This window comes from Ahaetulla prasina, chromosome 16 (genome assembly GCF_028640845.1).
Source record: "Ahaetulla prasina isolate Xishuangbanna chromosome 16, ASM2864084v1, whole genome shotgun sequence".
Lineage (NCBI taxonomy): Eukaryota > Metazoa > Chordata > Lepidosauria > Squamata > Colubridae > Ahaetulla > Ahaetulla prasina.
The window spans coordinates 13,603,267-13,624,735 of NC_080554.1; the positions used below are offsets into that span (position 1 = coordinate 13,603,267).

The 21,469-nt window shown below is 49.5% G+C and overlaps 1 protein-coding gene across 2 annotated transcripts; it reads right to left on the reverse strand.

Moving 5' to 3' along the window:
* Positions 1-2,234: 2,234 nt before the first annotated feature.
* On the reverse strand, positions 2,235-21,452 carry WDR5 (WD repeat domain 5). Of its 2 annotated transcripts, none has more exons than XM_058159013.1 (14): positions 21,431-21,452; positions 17,136-17,272; positions 15,138-15,246; positions 13,587-13,660; positions 12,838-12,927; positions 9,367-9,456; positions 8,165-8,248; positions 8,006-8,061; positions 6,410-6,456; positions 6,239-6,314; positions 5,555-5,588; positions 5,036-5,110; positions 4,004-4,091; positions 2,235-3,067 (listed from the first exon to the last, which is right to left on the reverse strand). In XM_058159013.1, the coding sequence occupies exons 2-14, from the start codon at positions 17,229-17,231 to the stop codon at positions 2,967-2,969; spliced, it is 1,020 nt and encodes a 339-aa protein (XP_058014996.1). In that variant the 5' UTR covers positions 17,232-17,272; positions 21,431-21,452; the 3' UTR covers positions 2,235-2,966. The 2 variants fall into 2 exon arrangements, with proteins under 2 accessions (XP_058014996.1, XP_058014995.1); XM_058159012.1 differs by lacking the exon at positions 21,431-21,452 and adding an exon at positions 18,014-18,171.
* Positions 21,453-21,469: the final 17 nt, after the last annotated feature.

A 21,469-nucleotide genomic window follows, 5' to 3' on the forward strand; every position in this document is an offset into this window, starting at 1 on the left:
GGGTGTTTTTTGTGCTGCACATCTGATCTTTTGCAGCCCTGCCACCTTAAGCAGCTGCCCGCTCACACAGGCTAAGCAATACTGGCTGTTTGGATTTGCATTTAAGGTCAGCGCTCAGTTGCCTTTCTGAGACCAGCCAGAGGGCACCCCACAGCCGCTTTCTGGAAAGTTGAGCAGGGTGGGACCCTGTGAGGTCCTGGATGACACAGCAGGCCAGATACCAGAAACAGGGACTCTAAAAGGAAACCATTGCCAACTTGGTTAATAGGGGCATCTGTGAATCCCTGGCAGCTGAACGCCACTTGGGAGTTCCTGTTCACTCTTTCTCTGTATCCTCATTCCCTTAATCAGAGAATCAGGAAAACAACTTTGGTTGTTGTTGTTAGTTGCAAAGTCATGTCCGACCCATCACGACCCCATGGACAACATTCCTCCAGGCCTTCCTGTCCTCTACCATCCTCTGGAGTCCATTTAAACTCATGCCTACTGCTTCAGTGACTCCATCCAGCCACCTCGTTCTCTGTCATCCCCTACTTCTTTTGCCCTCCATCTTTCCCAGCATTAGGCTCTTCTCCAGTGAATCCTTCTTTCTCATTAGGTGGCCAAAGTATTTCAGTTTCCTCTTCAGGATCTGGCCTTCTAAAGAGCAGTCAGGGTTGATCTCCTCTAGGACTGACCAGTTGGATCGCCTTGCAGTCCAAGGGACTCGCAGGAGTCTTCTCCAGCACCAGAGAGTTCAAAGGTCTCAATTCTTTGGTGCTCAGCCTTTCTTATGGTCCAACCTTCACAGCCATACATTGCAACTGGGAAAACCATAGCTTTGACTATACGCACTTTTGTTGGCAGGGTGATGTCTCTGCTTTTTAGTACGCTGTCTAAATTTGCCATAGCTTTCCTCCCCAGGAGCGTCTTTTAATTTCTTGGCTGCAGTCCCCATCTGCAGTGACCCTGGAGCCCAGGAAAATAAAATCTGTCACTACCTCCATTTCTTCACCATCTATCTGCCAGGAATTGAAAGGGACGGATGCCATGATTTTAGTTTTCTTAATGTTGAGTTAACAGTTAACAACTCTGGAGTCGTTTTAAAAAGCACAAAAGCTGTTTTGGTTAGGGAGATGGGCAGGGAGCAACGGGTGGGTTTGCATCCTGCCGGTTCCTTCATCTTCCTTTTCTCCAGCAGGTCCCAAGGCTCAGCCTGGCTGAACGGCTGGCCCTCATCTCCTGCCCTCGGTCACCCTTCTGCCATCTGCCTTCCCCAAATGCAAGGCCCTCATCTTGTGGGTTAAAAAGCCTCCAATATCGCTGCTTTTCCCACAGGAGGAGACTCAGCATTGGGACCACCCCCTCTCCCCCTGGGCTCAAATGGGGGGGGGCTGGTACTCCAAGCAGGGCAGCTTCTTTGAATCATCATCACCTGCCTTCACAGCCTTCTTGGCCAAAATTCTGAGGCGCTTTCTGTAGGGGAGGGGGGAGGAAGACCAGGTGCCCCGAGCCCTCCTTGGGCAGGCTCCACGGGTGCCTTAGAATAGATCTGGAAGGGACCTTGGAGGTCTTCTACTCCAGCCACCTGCTCAAGCAAGAGATCCTATATCAGGGCGGTCAAACTCCCGGCCCACACACTGGCCCTGGCCATGCCCGATTTAGCGAAGGGGAAAAACATTCTGATATGTCCCGTGATGCCACCATGTTTGACACCCGCCCTATACCATCTCAGACAAGTGATTGTCCAGTCTCTTCTTAAAAACCTCTAGTAATGAAGCACCCACAACTTCCAAAGGCAACTTCTGTTCCACTGGTTAATTGTTCTCACTGTTAGGAAGTTTCTCCTGAATTCTAGGTTGCTTTTCTCTTTGGTTAGTTTCCCTCCATTGCTTCTTGTCCTGCCCTTTGATGCTTTGGAGAATAAGCTGACCGCCCCTCTTCTTTGTGGCAGCCCCTCAAATACTGGAATCCTGCTTTTGTGTCACCCCTAATTCTTATTCTCTTTAGAGACCCAAAACCTGCAGCCGTTCTTCATGTGGTTTCATTTCCAGCCTTGTTCACCCGAACCAGGTTACTGGTGTCCCAGGCAAAGCTGCTTGGATGCCACCCTGAAAACACTCACGCCAGGCAGCTGATCCTGCTGTCAACCACATTAAATCCCACTTTTTATTCTGCCGTATGGTCGCTGTCCGGGATGCGTAGGACACCAAGAGTACCATGGAGAGAGAGGAAAAGGAGGAAGAAGCGTCGACGCCAGAAAAGATACATACTATTAGCAATACAAGTTCATACAGAGAAATTTTTCCAGATAAAAAAATTCTTTACACTTAAGTAACTGTACACATATTGTGAAATTTGCCAGAATGGTTTTAAAAATAAAAACAAAACCAAAAATAAAAGGGGGTCACAAGAGCTGGTTCTTTTTTTTGGGAGGGGTGGCAAGAAGGAAAAAAAAACTTTGAAGATTTTCAATAGCATCTACCAGAGCGCACAGGAGGAGGAAAGGCTCTGGAAAACTGGGCAGGGAAGGGACCACGGCGGGGGCGGGGGGGGGGGCACATTGATTTGGTCGCACTGAAAATATCCTTCTGTCTTCACTCAAGAGGCCTCTCGGGAACCCCTGAGCTGCTGCAGGGTGCCTGAGATGGTCTTAAATAAGAACTTTAAAAAGGTTCTTTCTAGCTGGGGGGTGGGGGAGAGACACACACACACGACTGAACACCCCCCACTCCAAGCAGGGACGACTGCCTTCTCTGGAAAGCCAAGGGGTTCCCCACACAAGGCTCAGGCCAAGAAAAAGGGCGCTTCGGTTCTTCGTCGGCCAGGGCTGCACCTCTTAACTTTGCTCCGGAGTTCCTGCTAATGCGGCTGAAATGTGGGTTGGTTTTTTTCCTTTCTTTTTTAAAAAACACAAACATGAAATACCCTCCGATTTTGTGGACACCACCCCAACAGTCTCCACGAGATGCCGGTGCCAAAAGCACTTAACAGTCACTCTTCCAAAGTTTAATCGTTTTGTCATTCTCTAGGGCTGCAGAGGCAATGATGTTTTCAGTAGGATGGCAAGCCGTGGAGATCACAACGTCTGTTGGGAAAGAGGGACCAAGATGCCCATCGTTACCAGCCAGCACCCGCCTGGCTCCTCACGAGAAGCCGCCCACTCAAGGCTGCCAACCCAAGAAGCCTCGAGAAGAGGCCACTGCCCACCTCTACCCTTACCACTGAAGGGCTGGGTACAGACCCAGGAGGGCCTTGGGCTAAAAGCACCCTGGGCATGGCCTCAGCCCACTGGCCGGCATTAGCCTCCCGGCCATAGCTAGAAGCCCCGAGGGCAAAGAACCATGACATGTGGATACCACGTGGCAGCTCTGCCAGTGGGGGGAAGCTTACCCTGCATTCTGCAGGCACTTCTCCCCATTGTCCCCCTGGCCGGGGTGGGGGTGGGGAAGGGGCTGGACAACCACCAAGTAGCAGGTCTGGCCAAGACCAGCAGTTACAACTGGACAGTCGCAAGTGTGTTAATTTTGCAGCCAGGGGCATTATGTTCTTATGTTCCCACTCAACAAAAACACACGGTACCATCTCATTCTTTATTAGAGGGTGGGTGTGTGCGGCGTGGGAAAGCACAACCACTTCAAGCAGGAATCCCCAATCCCCAGCCCAAGGGTCAATGAGACCGCCGTGGCTGTTTGCAGCTTTACGGGAGGGAGAAAGCAAGCCCATTAAGGCCCTGCATACCTCCCTTTAAGGGTGAAAGGCGGATCCCTCCTGATGGGAGGGAATCCTGGGGCAAATAGTGGGAGTGGCCGGAATGCAGGATTGGGCCCCCAAAACTATGGCAGCAGGTTGAAAGGGGACTCCTTAAGTTTGTCCTTGACACAAAGCCGCAAACACCTGTTCCCAAAGCCGCAGCTGTTTCAGGCCAGGTGCCGATAACCCCAGAGGAGGCCTTGTGCAGCCCCATCGCATCACGAGGAAGCCAACTTCCCAGCCACTTTACAGGCAGCTCAAGCGCTCCTACCTGTGTGTCCTTGCAGCTTCTGTACAATCTCTTTCGTCTGGAGGTTCCAAATGTACACCAGGTTGTCCTCTGAACCGGACACGATCCACTAAAGGGAAGAAAGGCATTCAGAAGGACCGAGCGTGGCTGGGCCCAGGTGCAGATCCCATCAGATGGGCCGCTTCTTGCTCTCCTCCCTCCTACCAACTAGTATCAGAAATGGGGCTCCAGAGCAGGTTATCAAGACCTCAGTAAGTCTCATCTTGGACGAGGCGCATCATAAAGAGGGTAGCAGCCTCCCTGCCTCAAAGTCAATGCCCTGTGCCAGCCCAGGCGCTCCGTTGCTGCCACTTGATGTGACAAGTCTTCTTATGTCAGGCCTGGTGACACCCCTTAGATTAGAGGGTGCCAGATCCGGCCCACGGGGTGTTTAGATCCCGCACATGGTCAGCCTGGAAACAGCAAGGGACTGGCCCACGATGCCTCTGTCAGCAAACATGGGGCCCAGGCCCCCATGTTTTTAGTTTGTTATACAAATACACTAAAAAGAAAAGGAGAAAAGTTTCCCCTTTTGCATTTGAGCATGCAAGAAGGGACAGGAAAGGGAAAGATGTAGACAAAGAAGTAAAGATGGGAAGAGAGCAAGGAAGGAAAAAGAAGGAAGACGAAAGGAGAATGAAGATGGAAGGAAAAAGAAGAAAAGGATGGAAGGAAGGAAGGTTATAATGAGTGAGTGAGGGTCTCAGGGAAGCCCCGCTCTAGCAATTGGCCACCACAGGTGCCTGACACAAGTGCTGAGCTGGCCACCCCCACCCGGCCCTCTGAGGTCAAACACAACCTTGATATGCGGCCCTCAATGAAACAGTTTGACACCCCTGCCTTAGATCCTGTTCCCAGGAGGTGTTGCTGCAGCTGCCTTACTTGACCTTGTCCCCTCACCCAGGCCCTGCCCCTGAATTCGAATGCTGCCGGTTCAATTTCAATTCAGATGGCATTTGCACTAATGAGGGAGACACGGGTTTCCCCCGTGCAACTCAGAAAAGAGATGCTCACCTTTCCGCCAGTAACTGAAAAGTTGGCAAAGATGCAATACTTCTCATTCTTGTGGCCCGTGTAGGTCTTGAGGCACTGGAAAAGAGAAGGCCACAGAACCACGTATCAAACCTCAACAGGAGAGCCCAGACAGGGGAAGACCACTGCCATGCGTGTGTGTCTGTGTGTCCCCTCCCTCTTACCTGAAAACCCCTAGACTTTCCCTCTGGACAAAGAGGAAACTTCTGCCCCAGATATCATGAATGCACCCTCAACTCTGCAGTCTCCTGAGTTTTAGCGGTCTGGGAATATTCGGAAAACCGGAGGCTATTTGCTAAGATGCATTAAGTTCAAATTACTGTTTGAATTAAGCTTCTCCTGTGGGAGGACAGCTAAGAACGAAGTCAGCAGTCGGTGTGCTTAGTCCGAGACTGCTTAGTCAATCCCTCACACAATCACAGGAGGATTCGAGGGTCTGAGGTCAACTCAGCCTTCCAGGGGTTTATGGGAGCATCTTCTGGGTTAAACACAGGCACTCACCTTCCCTTTGCTGTAGTCCCAAAGCTTGAGAGTGCTGGAGGGAAGGAAACACTCTGGTTAGAAAGGCCCACAGAATGACCACAACACCTGCCCCGCCCCCCAGCTGACCTCCAGCTCCCTTGGGCCCCTCTTCCTTTGCTCCCCACCAGCCCGGAAGGGAATAAAGGGAATATTTCTCTCGCTTTCTTCCCTGTATCTACCTGGTTGTTCACACCATCTGTTTTTTCCCTTCTTGAAAGAGTTTTAAAACCATACCCGAATATTTGTTTTGGGGAATTTATTCTTTACCTAACTCCCTTCATACTTTAGAGGCTCCTAGGGCTGCTACTCCTAAATGGAAGTGGAAGCTAAATAAAGAGCTGTTGCAAAAAAGAAGCTGGGAGGGCTCACGGGGCAGTTTGGGCCAAGAAAAAAAGCTGAAGCCATTTTTAAAAATATTATTCTCCAGTCATGTATTTAAAACAGTTCCCTTTCTGACACCTTTACAATTCGTTTGTTGGTTTTGGGGGCAACTCGGCTCCCCGGGTTTTTCATCCCGCCCAGCCTAAGAAATGGAAGAGCCAGGCTGGTCTGGGACTCTCCAGGGCTAGAAGCCCAGCAGGACCTTCCTCCCATCGCCCTGGTCAGCCTTTCCCTCCTCCCTCCTGCCGTTTTCTTCGGAAAATCAAATTCTTTGGCTCTTACTTATCCAGAGTTGCCGCTAGAATGTATTTGCCATTTGGAGAGAATTTCACAAATGACACAGGGGGATTGTCGTCATCTGAAAGAGAGAATGAAAGAAAGCTCTGTTTTCAGCACCACGGGCGAAATGAGGATTTGCCTCAGCCAATTCCTTTGGGAGGGGAGCCAACTCACCAATCAATGTTTTCAAGCACTGCCCAGAAGCCGTGTCCCAGATCCGGCTGCAATGCCAAAAGGAGTCACGTTAGTCAGGCAGAAAAGTTTGGGGAAGGTGGGGGGAGATAAGTCTATTGCTATTATTATTATTATTATTTACACAAAATGACATTATACATAGCAAACGAGATAATTATGCTGGATTTCGTATCACAGATCACTAGTCGAACACTTCCCAAGCGTTTAGGACTGCATGATGTATCGGCGAATTATGCGAGCAGATCCCAATAAGGTGGCCTTCTGCAGCTGATCAATGGTGATCTTGTCAGTGCCAATTGCTTTTAAGTGCTTGCCTAGGTCTTTAGGCACAGCTCCCAGTGTGCCGAATACCACTGGAACCACCTGCACTGGTTTATGCCAGTCTCTGCAATTCGATTCTCAAATCTTGATATCTGGTGACTTTTTCAAGTTGTTTCTCATCGATTCTGCTGTCACCAGGTATAGCAATGTTGACTATCCACACTTCTTCTTCTTCTTCTTATTATAATTATATTTTATTATTATTCCTGCAAGCAACAGCTGGATCAGGGGCTGCTTCACAAACGCCTTCTCAGGACTGGCACATTTTAGAGCAAAGGACTCAGGAATGTCTTTTTTAAAAAAGAGTAAGCTTTCAGAATTTCCCTCCATAAAAACTTTTATTCTGAAATGGAAACCAGGAACCATGCGCATCAGAGGCCAGAAGGTAACTAAGCAGAGAGTGGGGAAGGGAAGGGAAGGGCTGGGGCGATTAGGGTGGGCTGAGCTCAGAGGGAGGCAGTGTGCCAAAGGAGGGAGGGCCTCAGGCAGGCTGATGCTCAGGAAGGGAGGGGAGGGGGACAGGAACAGGCGGTGCTCCCCTAAGACCCTCGGGGTTTTTCTCGGATGAAACCAGTAAAACATTCCAGGCTTCAGGGTGGCCTCACCGCCACTCATCCCACTCCCCTCACTAAGCCACAGCCACAGAGGAGGAGGAGGCGGCACTGAGCCCATCACGGCTGCGATGATTTTCAGTGGTACTGAGATTCTGATTTTTCAAGCTTCCAGCCCAGGATTGGGAAGGGGGGACAACAGAGGAAGGCAAGACAAAATAGGATCCGACAGCTCTTTTCTGAAACTTCCCCTCCCAATACCCCTCCCTCCCCCCCACCTTCTCCAGATCATCTCCAGTGCATCGGTCTTTGGAAAAAAGAGCCAAACTGAAATGAGGAAATGGAAATGAGGCCTGGGTGGTTTGACTCCAGTTAAATTCAAACAGTCGTGTGGGAGGGAGATCCACCTCTGCAGTAGATGGTGGCACAAACCAGGCCAGAGACCGTCCCACCTCTCTGGGCAGAGCCCGCTCAATGGTGGGGTTCCTTTGCCCACAACTGAGGGCTGAAGGTGGGAAGCAGGCCTGGGTGCCTTCAGGGGCAAGAAATCCCACCCCCACCCCCCCTTCTTGAAATCAAGGCTGGAGTCACCGTGTGAACTGAAAGGACCTGCGCTCCCCCCTCCCCCTCCCCCAGTGGAAGAATGGCTTGCACTAGGCAGCCTTGAGCCAGCGCTGCAGGCCTTTCCTTGCTCCCTACTCACCACAGACCATCGTAGCTGCTGGACACGATCAGGGAGCCATCGCGGTTAAAATGCACCTGAAGGAGAGAAGAGACCCTGCTATTTAGGGGCAGAGGGGAGGGAGGGATCCCTCTTTTGTCCCTTCTTCCCAGCCGAGGCTCCCCGGGAATGAGAACCTACGGCAGAAACGGGATCCGAGTGGGCTGGCAGCGTTTTCAGGCACTTCCCTGTTTTGACATCCCAGATCCTGACGCTTTCGTCAAACTGGAAATGAAACAGAGGAGACAGTCAGGAACGGCATTTTCTGGACACCCAAATGCCTGAAGGGCTTCTGCTTCAGCAGGGGAGCAATTCGGGCTCTGAGGGGAAGCCTGTCTCTCCCTCCCCCCCCCACCTGCCCGGCCCCAGACGATCCCTCTTGAGGCGAAGAATGGCCCCTTCCTCCCCGCCCCCAGGGCAGAGGCTGTAGGCCACAGAAAAGAATCAGAAAAATTCTCTCCGCGTCCTGGAGCTCAGTTTCCAGGGGGTCCTTTCCAGTGCCCTGCTACCACCCTCTTTTAACGATCCCATAATGCCTTGCGGGGTGGAGTCTGGGAAACTGAATGGAGCTAGCTGAGTGTTTACTGGCCGGATGCCCTTCCTGTCGCCAATGTGGAGTTTTGGTCAGCCCATATATTCTCATTATTCCAGTGCCCTGCTATGGAACCCAAAAAAGCAGCTGTTTCTGACTCGGGGTGCCCAGAGTGCCTCCGTTTTGCACAACTTTCCCCATGGCCCGAGAGACTGATGGGGCTTGTGAAGCCCTTCCTCCTTCCCCCAGGTCACCCTCGGGCTCCCTTCCAGTAGCATCCATTGGGGGGAGGGACTGACTGAAAATGCCAACCCTCCCCTCGAAGACACTCACATGAAAACAATTTCTTCGCATGAAATGGCTGCTGGCTAAATGTGAGAGGCAGGGATATAACTAATGAATATTTGAGCTATAATTTTCAGGAAAATTTTAAAAAGGGCCAATCAAAATTCTAGCGGAATAAGACATTTTGCTGTAGTCACTCATCTGATATCTCCCGCTCTATTTGATTACATACATTACAAATTAGTTAATAAGGTTTTATCATCTATGGGCAAAATAACCAGGAAGAAAGAGAGATGACGCTAGAACTCACAGGAGACCTTCACCCTGCAGCAGAATGAAACCCCAGGGGACTCCAGAGCACCTTCCTTTCCAGGGCCATGGGGTGTGGAGAGGGCTCTGCTCTCGGGCCTCCGAAGGCAGAGCTGCAGCTCTAGAAAGCCAAGAAGCCCAGGCGGCTGCAGGTCCCGAGAGCCACTGTACATGTCTGCCTAAAACAGGAGCAAGTCTTGCCCAGCCAGATGCTTACCGATCCTGAGACAATGAGGTTTGACTGAGGGTTGAAATTGCAGCAGAAGACGTAGTTGCTGTGCCCCTTCAGAGTTTTTAAGCATTTTCCCTACAATAAGAGGGAGAGAGAGGGGGGGGAGGTGTGTATTTTTATAACGTGCCCCACCCGCACCTTGCAAAAAGAAGCAAAATGGACTCGGATGATATAATGTGACGCTGAAGGGGGGCTGGCAAAACACTTTCCTCTTTTGTCAGAGCTTGGGAGTGGGGGCTGGGTGGGAGAGAAGAGAGATATCCAGGCTTCGCAAATTTCACTCCTGAAAAATGGGAGAAACGGGAAAGGCTGCCTCACTACTTTGCAACTTTGAAGTGGCAGATAAAGCTGACTTGGGCTCTGGACGGGCATCTTTCTTCACAGAATTTGGCGTTTCTTCTACCCTCAAAACAACGCTATGGGGCACTGTACCTCAGAACTAGACACAATTTGACAAGCTGGAATAAATGCCAGAAACCAACAGGGGACGTCCTGTGTTTGGGTGGGAGAAATCAAAGATAAAGAACCATTCTGGACCCGTTTGGACAAAAAGGTTCCACTGGGTATCTCAGTGGATGACAACCTGAGCCAAAAGCCAATGCAAGCATAGGCCACATTAACAGAAGCCAAGCCAAGCTAAGCCTCAAGATCAAGGGGAGTCATCACCCTTCTCTGCTCTCTGGTGGGTAGCCCACGTCGAGAATACTATATCCAGCTCAGAGAATTTTAAGATGGACCCTGAGAGAAGGTAGAGTGTCCAGAGGAGACTAACTAAGGCGGCAATGAAAAACGTATGAGGGGTAGTTGGAGTTCTTAAAGAAGTTTAATTAAAAAAGAAAAACTCTACAGGAAAACATAACCGCTGTGGTGAAGAACCAGAAGGGCCCTCATTCAGAAAATAAGTAAAAATTGTTCAAGGCTCCCCCAGGAGCAAAAAACGTTGAGTTTCAGTGGCAAGGAAATTGATTTGGGTGGACATCAGGGAAAAAACTCAGAGTAATGGGCTGTTCATCATTGAAACAGCTGCCTCCTTGGCTGAAGATGCTTAAGCAGAGGCTGAAGAACCTCCTATGAGAACGCTACAGTAGAGATTCCTGGACTGGAGAAGGGTCAGACTGGTTGCTTTCCAATCTTTACATTCCACGAAAATGAGACGGAATTCCTTTTCAATGGGCAGAAAACAGATACTACTCTAGAACTGCCAAAAGGACAGGCTCCATTTCAGTGGTGAAATTCAATTTTTTTTACTAATGGTTCTGTGGGCGTGGCAGGGGAAGGATCCTGCAAAATCTCCATTCCCAGCCCAGTCTGGGGCCAGCCAGTGGTGGTATTTGCCAGTTCTCCAAACTACTCAACATTTCCACTACCGGTTCTCCAGAACCTGTCAGAATCTGCTGAACAGCACCCCTGATCCATTTGCACCTCTAAACTCTTCTGCCAGCATTCAAATATTCTCTAGCTAACATACAATCTGAATTGCCTGCCTCTTCCTCAATGGAAAGAAAAGCTGTACTGGAAAACAGAATCGCAGGCCTGAAAGGGACCTCAACGAAATTCCCTGGCCAAGGCAAGAAACCTTAAGATTTATCCTTCTATCCATCAATTCTTCTTTCTCTCCTTCTTCTTTTACAACTTCATGTGTCAAGGGAGATACAAAGTTCTAGTTCTTCTGGTGGCCCCCAACCCTTGTTAACTGGCACCGTTGTAGTGTCTTTGATGTTGTCTCTCCATCTTCTTTGGAGTCTCCTTTTGACCTTCTCCTTTTTTACATGCCTTGTATGGTTATGGAGCACCAAGACATCCTCCCCAGGTGAGCAAACCGCTTTATTTGCTGTTTTTATATGCAATCTAAGACCGGTTCTACACCAATTCTTTTTCTTATGGTCCCATTTCTGATTTTCTCTCTTCTGGTCACTCCAGCAGTTTTCCTCAAACATCCCAAATGGTTCTCAAAAGCCTCCAGCAATGGAGCATTCACAATTCCAAAGACAAGCTGTTCCATTGATGAATTATTCTCACTGTCAGGATGTTTCTCCTTAGTTCCAGGTTGGATATCTAGCTTACTGCTTCTTGTTCTGTCCTCAGGTACTTTGCAGAATAAGTCAATCCCCCTTGTCTGTGACAGCCCTCAAATATTGGTGCCCTAATTCTTCTGAACAGGCTAGACATATCTAGCCTTCCCTTAACCATTCATCGTACGGTTTAGCCTCCCCTCATCCTCTTTGTTGCTCTTCTCTGCACTTTTTCCAGGGTCCCAACAACCTTTTGGTATTGTGGTGACCAGAACTGGATCAGTGCAGTGTAAAGCAGTACTATTGTTTCCTGTGATCTTGATGCTCTCTCTCTGTTGATACAATCGAGGACTGCATTGGCTTTTTTGGCAGCTGCTGCACACTGCTAATTCATGCTTAAGGTCTACTAGTTCCCTCTCAGTTACTTCTATTGAGCCAGGTACCTCCTATTGTGTACCTGGGCACCTGGTTTTTCCTAACTGCAGGACCTTATTTCTCTCGCCAGTGAAGACCTGAATCTTTTGAATAGGGCCCAATGCTTAATTCTGCCAAAATCGTTCTGAATCTTAAGTCTGTCTTCCAAAGTGTTAGGAATTGCTCCCCTCCTATCCCTTCATCTAGAAGTCAAAGAGTCCTGGGCACAAGACAGAACCTTGAGGTACCCCACTGCTTACTTCCCTCCATGTAAAAGTAGTCCCATTAAGGACTACACGCTGAGTGTAGTTAGTCAGACAGTTATGAATTTATCTGGTGGTCATTTCTATCCCACATTTTTCTATCTTGCCAAGAAGTACCGGTAGGTTGTGGTCTCCTTTGTCAAATGCTTCACTGAAATAAAAATGTACTATGTTCACAGCATTTCTCTGGTTCGCTAATTTAGTCACATTGTCAAAGAAGAACGTAAGATTTGTTGAACACGGTCTGTTTTTAACAAACCATGCTGGCTTCATTATTGATTTCTAGGTGCTCACAAATTCGCTATTTGATTATCTTTTTTATCCCAGGTATTGATATTGTATACTGGCTTGTAACTCTCTTTTTACTCTCCTGAAGCATCGTTTTCCATCCCAACCAATCAAGGCCAGAAGCAAATAAGGAGGGAGCAGCCTCTTCCTGTCTTCGCTCCCCGACTTCCTCCTGGAACAGAGGGCAGGGAAACCAGCCACTCCCCTTCTGTGTTTTCATAGATGCGTACAATAAGATTAAACGCCTGTAAAATCATCAATTCTCTTAGTAAAAGTTAACTGATCCTGGAACCATAACAAGAAACTACCTTCAGGTTATATATTAAGGCAGAGAAGAGAAAATTAAGCCTGACTGCAATAAAGCCCGATTGGAAAAAAAGAGGGACTTTTTGGATCAGGGCAAATGGTATGAAGTCTCTCTCCAAAGGTAAAGTTCTTGGGCACTGAACTGTATCTGAACACAATCAGTAACTTCTTACCGAGCTGACGTCCCAAATCTTAAGAGTTTTGTCATCGGAGGCAGAGACAAGAAGATTAGAATCAGACGACCAAGCAACATCAGAGATTCCCTGCAAAACAGAAAAAATGCCTCTGCAATGATTTCTTCTTCACCCGAAGTTTGAGAAATGTCATCCCTTCCCAGGAGCTGGCACTACCCACTGCCTTGGGTGATCAGGAGATCTCATGAGAAGTCAGGCTGCTAGGAAACCTCAGGGCTGTAAATGACATTTGGACACTTAAAACAAAATTGGAGAGCAGCAATAATCATCCCTTTTGTAACACCTACATGGACATCACAAACAATTAGCTTGACCTGGAAAAGCCTTCATTCAGGAGGGGACAGGTGCACAGGGGTACCTTTCCATGCACAGAAGGATGACACCAGATTCCTCCAGCAAATTGATACAACTCCTGATGTGTCCAACTATTCCTCAGTAGTGGTTTAGGAAGTGCTTTCAAAATCTGTCTCCCCGTTTTTGTGGTCAAACATTGTTTAATCTAGAACTCTCTCTTCCCTTTATGCTTTTTGTCTCCAAAATATGATCTGTCTAATGTTATTACCAAGAGGCCACCTCAGTGATAGAAGCCAGACGTAACTTCCTCCTCATGGCTTATTACAACTCCTCCCAAGGAAGGATTTTGCTAAGAAAGGGGATCCTATGTCTTGGGACCATCTTAGTTAAATCTGCAAGGAGCATCAAACTCCCATCCCGTGTCTCATACTTACCAGTTTATGTCCAGACATTGTTTTTTCAAACTTGCCATCATAAGCACCCCAAATTTTAATCAGCTTATCAGCCGCTGGAAAAAAAAGGGAAAAAAAGTGAAAATGATTATAAAAGTCAGTTTGCCATCCATAATTTTGTTTGCTGCAAAAGCAAGTAGATCTCATTTAATGTTGTTTAGTTATCATTTGAAATTATGATGATGCTGAAAAAGGGGTAGTGGCCCTCAGGGTCCCTGCAGTCACGTGATTGACGGGGGGGAACTTGGCAACTGGCAGACCATTAACCCAGTGAGAGTTGGAGAAGGCAGGGCAACAGCAGGAGCTGCTTTCCCACTCGGGTGGCGAGAGAGGCTAAGCCCTGCAAGGGAGGCCAGCCATAAAGTATTGTGAACACAGACATTTCACTTTCATCTTCACAAATGTCCAGCCAACAAATCCATTCACAGTCAGCTCTGTGACTTAGGATTCTAAGGTTCAGGGGCTTCCACTTCTCTCTGCCCAGTCCAGATCATGGAGAACCAGAGTATGTTGTGCAAAATTACGAAATGTTTATACCAATCATAAAAATAGCCTTCCTTGATACAACACTGAGCATATAAACAGCCTTAAGAAATCCCAATTCTGCCAGTTTTACAGATGTTCTGAAATGATGTGCTCACCCACTGTACCATGGACAATTTTTCTTCAGTTAAAATGTCAGGTATAACTTAGAAGAAAGCACAGATAACATAATGCACAATTAAAATAGCAATAAGAAGTAGAGTACCAGATTCCTGCATTTTGAAATATAGCATATTATCGACATTGCTTTAACCCATTCAAATATCTGAACCTGATACTCAAGAAGAGAACAAATGGGAAGCCATGCCAGCTTCCCAGAGAGCAGAGATTCCACAACTGGATGCCTTGGGGAGGAAAATGATTTTACCAGCTGCTTCAACTGCAGTGATAATTGCAGAAGGCCTGATGAGGACACACCAGGAACCAATACTCTGTAGAGCTTCTCAGTCATCCAGGTCATGGTTTTCCCAAAGGTGCTTTTTCAGGAGGCAACTGGACTTTCTGGTTTTTTCTTTTGAAAATATTTCGCTTCTCATCCAAGAAGCAAAATGTCTTCAAAAGAAAAAACAACAACAAAGTCCAGTTGCCTCCTGAAAAAGCACCTTTGGGACAACCAGGAACCAAGGCAAACTGCTTCTCTGGAGCCACCCCAGTCAAAAGCCCTGCTCTTCCAAACCCATCCCCAAGGACACTGGTGGGCTTCTGAATAACAACTTGCTCAGAAGGAAGCCTCCACTGTGTGACACATATCCAAAAATGTAAATAAATAAATAAATTGCCTTATACACTGTATAAATTGCCTTATACACTGTAAGCCGCCCTGAGTCTTCGGAGAAGGGCGGGATATAAATGTAAACAAAAAATAAATAAATAAATAAATAAATAAATCAGACATTTGGCTTCCACTTTAAAATTACCACTCTAATTTTAATTCCTTTAACTGGGATTACATGCTGTAGAAAGAAAAGAAGGGACCAGAAGGATACTTACAAGAACTAGCCAGCCACTCCCCATTGGGACTGAATTTTACAGAGGAGACAGCTTTGGTGTGTCCTGCCAATGTGAACTTCAGGGCATAGTTGGGTTTCACAGGTGCAGGCTGGCAAAAGAAAGTCATGTTAGGTCGAGAAACAACCTGTCCCCTTTAAACACGGCCAAGCAGGGGCTCCGCAGTCCTTTGGCCATCACTTGCCAGGATCCCCCCAAGCCGGCTCTTTGTACCTCCCTCCAGGCAGCCGAGGAACAAGGACTGGGGCCTTGGCAGAGAGCTCTGCAGAAAGGCTGCCTTGGTTTCAAGGAGGCCAAACAATCCCAATAAAACAATAATTGAGAGATCTATTATTTCATGGGCCATCACATCAGCCTTGTCCCTGAAGTTTTGCTGCAATGCTTTCAGATGGCTCTCCAGTGCTTTTTTCCTAGGGTTGAAAGAAAGCAACTGGCCAAAAGTCATCCAGGCAGCTCCCCACCCGAGGGGAGATTAGAACTCGGTCTCGGTCTGGCTTCTAATCCAGTCCCATAACTGCTACGACAAACTGGCTTTCAGTATCCTTTTATTCGGATTGATCAAATTAACAGAGAAGTATGTGAAAACAAGATGGTGCAAATGCAGGTACTGAGTCATTTTTGAAATCTGCCCCTTCACCAATTAGAAGAGTTTTAATGTGTCTAAAAATTCATTTTTAGAAGAGAGTTGTCCATTCATAAAACTAAAGATTCTCTGAAGATTTCTGGGCAGAAGCCATGTATCTGCAAATGCCAATGACTGCCTGGCATTTGCATCCTTCCAGCAAAGCAGCTGGAAGGCAGAGCTGGATTAACCAGAACGAAGTCTGATCCTAGACAGAAGTTCCTTTGCAACAGCATGTTCTGATCAACTGGCAAAGCTATTAACACTCACAAATCCAGTACTGTTTGGTTTCCTCTTTAACATTTCACTATCCCGATAAAGATGAATTTATTAGGCTATTCAGGTATAGTTTGCATCTTTCCAAGAACTTTTTAAGAAAAACACTAGAGTCAGGCACACTTGAGAATGTTACAGGTGGAGATCGGGACTCAGTTCTGGAGCACAGGGTAATGCAGAGAATCGAAGAATTCTGAATAAAAGAATTGTAGGCTGTATTGCTAGAAAACGTCCATTTGTATCTGGTTCTATTCTCAGTTGTTGACACGTAAGTTGTTTTGAGTTGTGCTTTGTTCTAATTATGGCAGATACAGGCGTTCCTTGGCTTACAATAACAATTGGGACCAGAACGGCAGTCGTTAAGTGGCACCGTCATAAAATGTGGTATCATGTGACCATGTCACTTAGCACTGGCCATTCCAACAGTCCCATCTGCAATTGTTAAGTTGCAATTCTGACTTCCTGCCAGTTTCCCTATCGACTTTGCTTGTGGGAAGCCAGCAGGGACCCTGTAACAATTGGAACTACAAGGGCCCATCATATTTTAAGTACCATTTGCTAAGCAAATGGTCATAATTTGAGAAGTACCTGTATCTCAAAAGTTTGATCAGTAGTTAGAACATAAATAAAGGTGTATTTTTTATATATGGCACATTTTCAGATGCTCAGTATCCAATTCTTTATTTACATTGTAGTAGAACCATTTTTGCATTTCCCATATTTTTCTTTCTTTATTTGTATCTTGGATTTATATGTTAACATAGTTACTTGATATTGCTCAAATCAATAAAAGTTCTGGCAAAAAGTTACTAGAATATAAATACGTGAATTCAACGATTGCAAAAGTGCAGTTGTGGTTAAACCTATCATGTACTGGAACAGATGGCACAATAGCCTGCTTCTCCTGTCACAAATATCGTTTATGCTTAGATGCGATGGCTCCATGAGCAAATAAATCCCACAAGCAAGAAGAGAGGTAAGTATTGCCTCAGCAAAATGCAGGTTTTCACGTTCCTCACTCTCCCAAGGAATTCTACTTGGACTTCCAGGCAGAACTTCCAGGCCAGAAGCTTTCCACTCACCTTGCTCTGATTAGTTGAGGAGGAAGGAGCCGACTGCGGTTTGGCTGACTCCGCATCAGGTTTCTTCTCTTCTGTAGCCATGATGGTGGGAAGCATAAGCCAGGATTAGGCGGTCTCAAAGGAAGGTTCACCTCTCTCTGGGGAGAGAAAGAGAAAAGGCATTTTACTTAGAGGCAGTGGGGCATTTCACCCACCAGTGAAGTAAGTTGGGAGGGGGACGCATCCCAGAACATGGTGAAGCCACCCATCCTGACAAGGCAATTGACGGCAGGGCCAGGTAGCCTTTGCCCAGGTAGCCTCTGTGCCACCACTAGCTCCCCCCCTCGCCCCCCCCCCGCAGTAATAGGAAGGGGATGTGGAAGACTTGTGTGGATTCCGCAGGAGGGACCCCAAGGGAAGCAGGAGGGGGGCTGGACAGCTGCCTTCCCCCCCCTCCCCCTCCCCCACGTGGCACTCGAAGGGGGTGGACTTCCATTCCCACCATTCCCCAGACAGAGACTTGGGGGGGGGTTGAAGTCCACCTTCTTCCAGTGCCCGGGGGGAAGGGGCAAGGGGGGGGAGGGGAGGGGCTCCCGCCACAGCTGAAGGAGGACCGGGGGGGGGAGGGGCGGAACCCTCCCGGGCAAAGGAGACGCAGCCAGCAGAAGGGGGAGGGGGGGCTTCCCCTCCACGGTCACCAGAGCAGGGACCCATCGGGGGGCAGAGAGGCCTCCGGGAGGAGCCGCGCGAGGGAAAGCCTCCCAAGGAGCTCCAGCGGGCGGAGGCCCCAAACGGACCGGCCGCCCGCCCAGCGGCGCCGCGTGGGATGGAGGGCCCGGAGGCTGCGGCCGGCCTACCCACGCCCGCCTGCCCGTCGGCGCAGCTGCCGGCTGACTCACCGCGCCGCCTCCTTCGCGGCGGGTCTCGCGGGCTCCTCGGGCTCCGCCGCCGCCGCCGCCTCCCTGCGGGCCGCCCGGCGGGAGGGAGGGAGGAGGGAAGAGGGAGGGGAAGCCTCGCTACGCCTCGCGCAGGCGCACTGCGGGCGGTCAGGCGCGACGCCGCTCTTCGCGCTGGGCTTGCCCTGCTTACGCAAGCGCAGAGGCTCCCAGTAAGGCGTGCCGGGAAACGCCGGGCGGAAGCGCCTCTCGCGGCTACGGCAGACCTAGAGGGTCAAGAGGCGCAGGCGCGTAGCCGGGTTCGGCGGAAGGGAGGGATTCCAGCTGCTGCCCGGTTTCTTTCGCAGGCAGAGGGAGGCGGGGACTTCAGGGCTCCTTCGCTCCCGGAGTCTCAGCCGGGCCTCTCACGGCCGGTGCTTGCAGGCGGTGAGGGCAAAGGGTTCCTTGCCCCACGCACGGCAGGAGCGGTTCCCGCTGAAACTGAATCGCGCGCAAGTAGCCCTGAGGATCGCGGGCAGAGACCGGCAGCGTTCAGAAGATGCCGGTTCACAGAAGTGCCGACTGGCAAATTCGCCTCTACACATAGACGCGCGCGGGCGCGTGTTTATTAATACATCTCGCTCCTTTGTGGCTTCTGCTTGACTCCAGAAGGACTCCACACGCGCAGCTCACGGACTGAAACGTTGTATCTCATGCAGGGGTCCCCAAACTTGGCAACTTTAAGACTTGTGGACTCCAGGCAACATAGCTGGCTGGAGAATCCTGGGAGTTGAAGTCCACAAGTCTTAAAGTTGCCATGTGTGGGGACCTGTCGTAGATTAACAGGCGAATCCATCCAACATAAACTAGCTTCCAGTTAGGGCTAAACACGCTGCCTGGATCTTTGGGGAATCCTCCTTCCAGGCACTGCAACGGAGACGGAGCCCTGCTCAATGGGTCCCTAGAGATGAAGCTGCTCAATCCAAGGGACCCGGAGTCTGCAAACTCTGCCAGATCAGATCGGCAGGTGATCCCTCAAGGAACCAGGCACTCTGTGAAGTAAGGCTTTACAGGCCACAACCAACACTTGAAGAAAACTGGCCACCAGTGTAGTTCACACAGCAGAAGAGCCCATGGCTGGCCGTCCTGCTGAATTCTAGGCCGGAGGAAGCTTCTCATTCATTGGGCTTCAAGGGCAGCTTGAAGCGCAGGTAGTCCTTGACTTACGGACGCTCAGCAGCCGTTTGAAAGTACAGTGGTGTTGAATGAAGGGACTGTCAGGGAAGGTCACAAGCCGCTTCCTTTCTCCTGCCCCGTGTGCCTGTTTCCCTCCTTTCCCCAGACCAGAAAGTTAAAAAGACTTTTCGGCTCAGGGAGGGCAGTGGCGATTGTGCCCTCCCTGAGGGCACAAGTTGGAGAAAGAAGATGCTGTATGCCACCACTACCAGGGGCTGGAAGGTTAGGCCCCTGTAGTGCGGAGGGGACCTGGTGCACTGGGCAGGAGAAAGGAAGCAGGGCTCCTTGGGGTTCCAAGCTTCCTTTCTCTGGCCCAAAGTGCTGCCAGCCTCTTTCACTCATTTTGCTTAGCATCTGGGAGTGCTGGGACAACGGTCATTGAGTGAGGCAACCATGCAGGCAATTCACTTAACGACCACAGCAACTTATGATTGTAGTGGGAAGGTTTCGTTACAGTCCTAAATGAAGGATCATCTGTATAGCATTCTGCAATTGTGGGTGTCTAGGGCAGGACCCAAGTCGGGGGCCGATTCTATTCAGATCCTGTGCTTGGCTCAGCTGGTGCTGTGCGGCTTCCCTGGGTTTCCCTGATTCATCAGACTTAAAAGTATTCCACTTTAAGCCACTTGTCAACCGCAGATGATTACACTTAATGTAATAATTCCGCATGTAGTCAAATCATTTTCTCCTCATGAATAACCCTACACTGAATGAGTGAACAATCTTTTATTACTTTTCAGTGACTGTGTGTTCCCAAGAAGAAATTGCAATTATGGAAATAAATCAGTGCTGGGTAGACCTGAACGGTTGACGAGCAATATGTACCATATATACTACAATAATAATTTATTAAAATTGTAAGCCACTCAATAACTCAGGGCAGTTCATAGCAAAGTAATTACTATTACAATAAAAGATGAAAACTGGCAAGTGTAACGAAGCCAGGGGCGTGAAAGGCATGTGAAAGTAACTATGGGAGACTGGAAGAAGAGCCACAGCCTAGACAAGGATCTGATGAATGAAATCCAAGTCCAAAGGAGGGGAGGGTGTCAGAAGGGACCCTCCCTACTTCACTGAAAAGCAGCTGGGGGGAACAGTCCTTTCAGACTTGCAAGGTTCAGTTATTGTAACCTTATAGTAAGGGTATTAGTCGTTGAAGAAGTCCTTGGTTAACAATGATGATACAGAGGAATTTGTCCTTAGGTGCTACATTCATAAAGTGTGATGTCATGTGATTGCATCACTTATCGAAGCCAGCCTGACACTCCTGTTGCCATTGTTAAGCAAGGACGGCGAGTCCCAGGTATTTCACAAGCAGGTTGGCAGGTAGGTAAGTGGCTGCTGCCCTATGGGGAGGGCATGCGGGTGTCCAGCGTGGCATGAGCAAAATAAGCGTGTGGGGGAGAGTGGGAGTAAGTAGCATGACTTACCACCTTCCCCATTTACTTTGCCTTGTGGGAAGCTGGCAGAAAAGATGGCAAATAACTATCACCTGACTTCGAGATGCTGCCAACCGTTGTTTGTCTAAGGCAGCTGCCAGGTGCCCAGATTGCAGCCATGTGGCATTTAAGGCTGCTTGAGGACCCATCCTAAGTACCACCCAGTACCACTGCAACCTTGAATGGTCACAGGAGGTCAATATAGGAGGGCTACCCGAAATTACGGTTTTGGAGCCACGTTTTCACAGGTCTAACCCAGGGCAGAGCCAGATCTCTGGGGGAGCCACAGAGCAGGTGCCGCCGCAGAGAAGGCTGCCTCCCCAGCTCTGCGGGAACACGGCGTGTGCCAGTCTTGCAGGGACCAGTCGGCTGAGCAGATGCTGCGGGAGGCAGGGGGGCCCTCCAGGAACCAGGCCATACGGCAGGCAGCGTAGGCTTTGCGGGTCCCCGGGGCATCGCGCTCGCAAAGAAACCACCAACCGCGCAAGGCAGGAGCCTTGCAAGAGGCCACCCAGGCTGTCCTCACGGGCAGCCCCACACGGAGCAGATTGCAGTAGTCAAGCCGGGCACCTGGAGGGCCCCCGACCCAGGAACCCGCCCGAAAGCCTTTCCCGAGACCCCGGACGGCAGCGGCCGCCCCGTCCGTGACAAAGAGAGACGCTCCGCAGGCCTTTCGCGGCCTCCGCCTCGGAGGCTCCCAGAGGAGAAACGGAGCCCCAACGAAGCCTCTCCCGGCCGCCCATCCCCACCCCGAGCGGAGGCCTACCTGGCCGGGCCGCCGCCGCCGAGCGCTTTGTTGGCGGCG

Excerpts from the sequence above, each read along its gene's own strand:
- WDR5 (XM_058159013.1), bottom strand. The coding sequence starts at position 17,231 with ATGCTTCCCACCATCATGGCTACAGAAGAGAAGAAACCTGATGCGGAG. Across the intron at positions 15,247-17,135 it reads CCTCAACTAATCAGAGCAAG|CCTGCACCTGTGAAACCCAA; the intron begins GTGAGTGGAAAG and ends TTCTTTTGCCAG. Across the intron at positions 5,111-5,554 it reads GGGACTACAGCAAAGGGAAG|TGCCTCAAGACCTACACGGG; the intron begins GTGAGTGCCTGT and ends TCTCTTTTCCAG.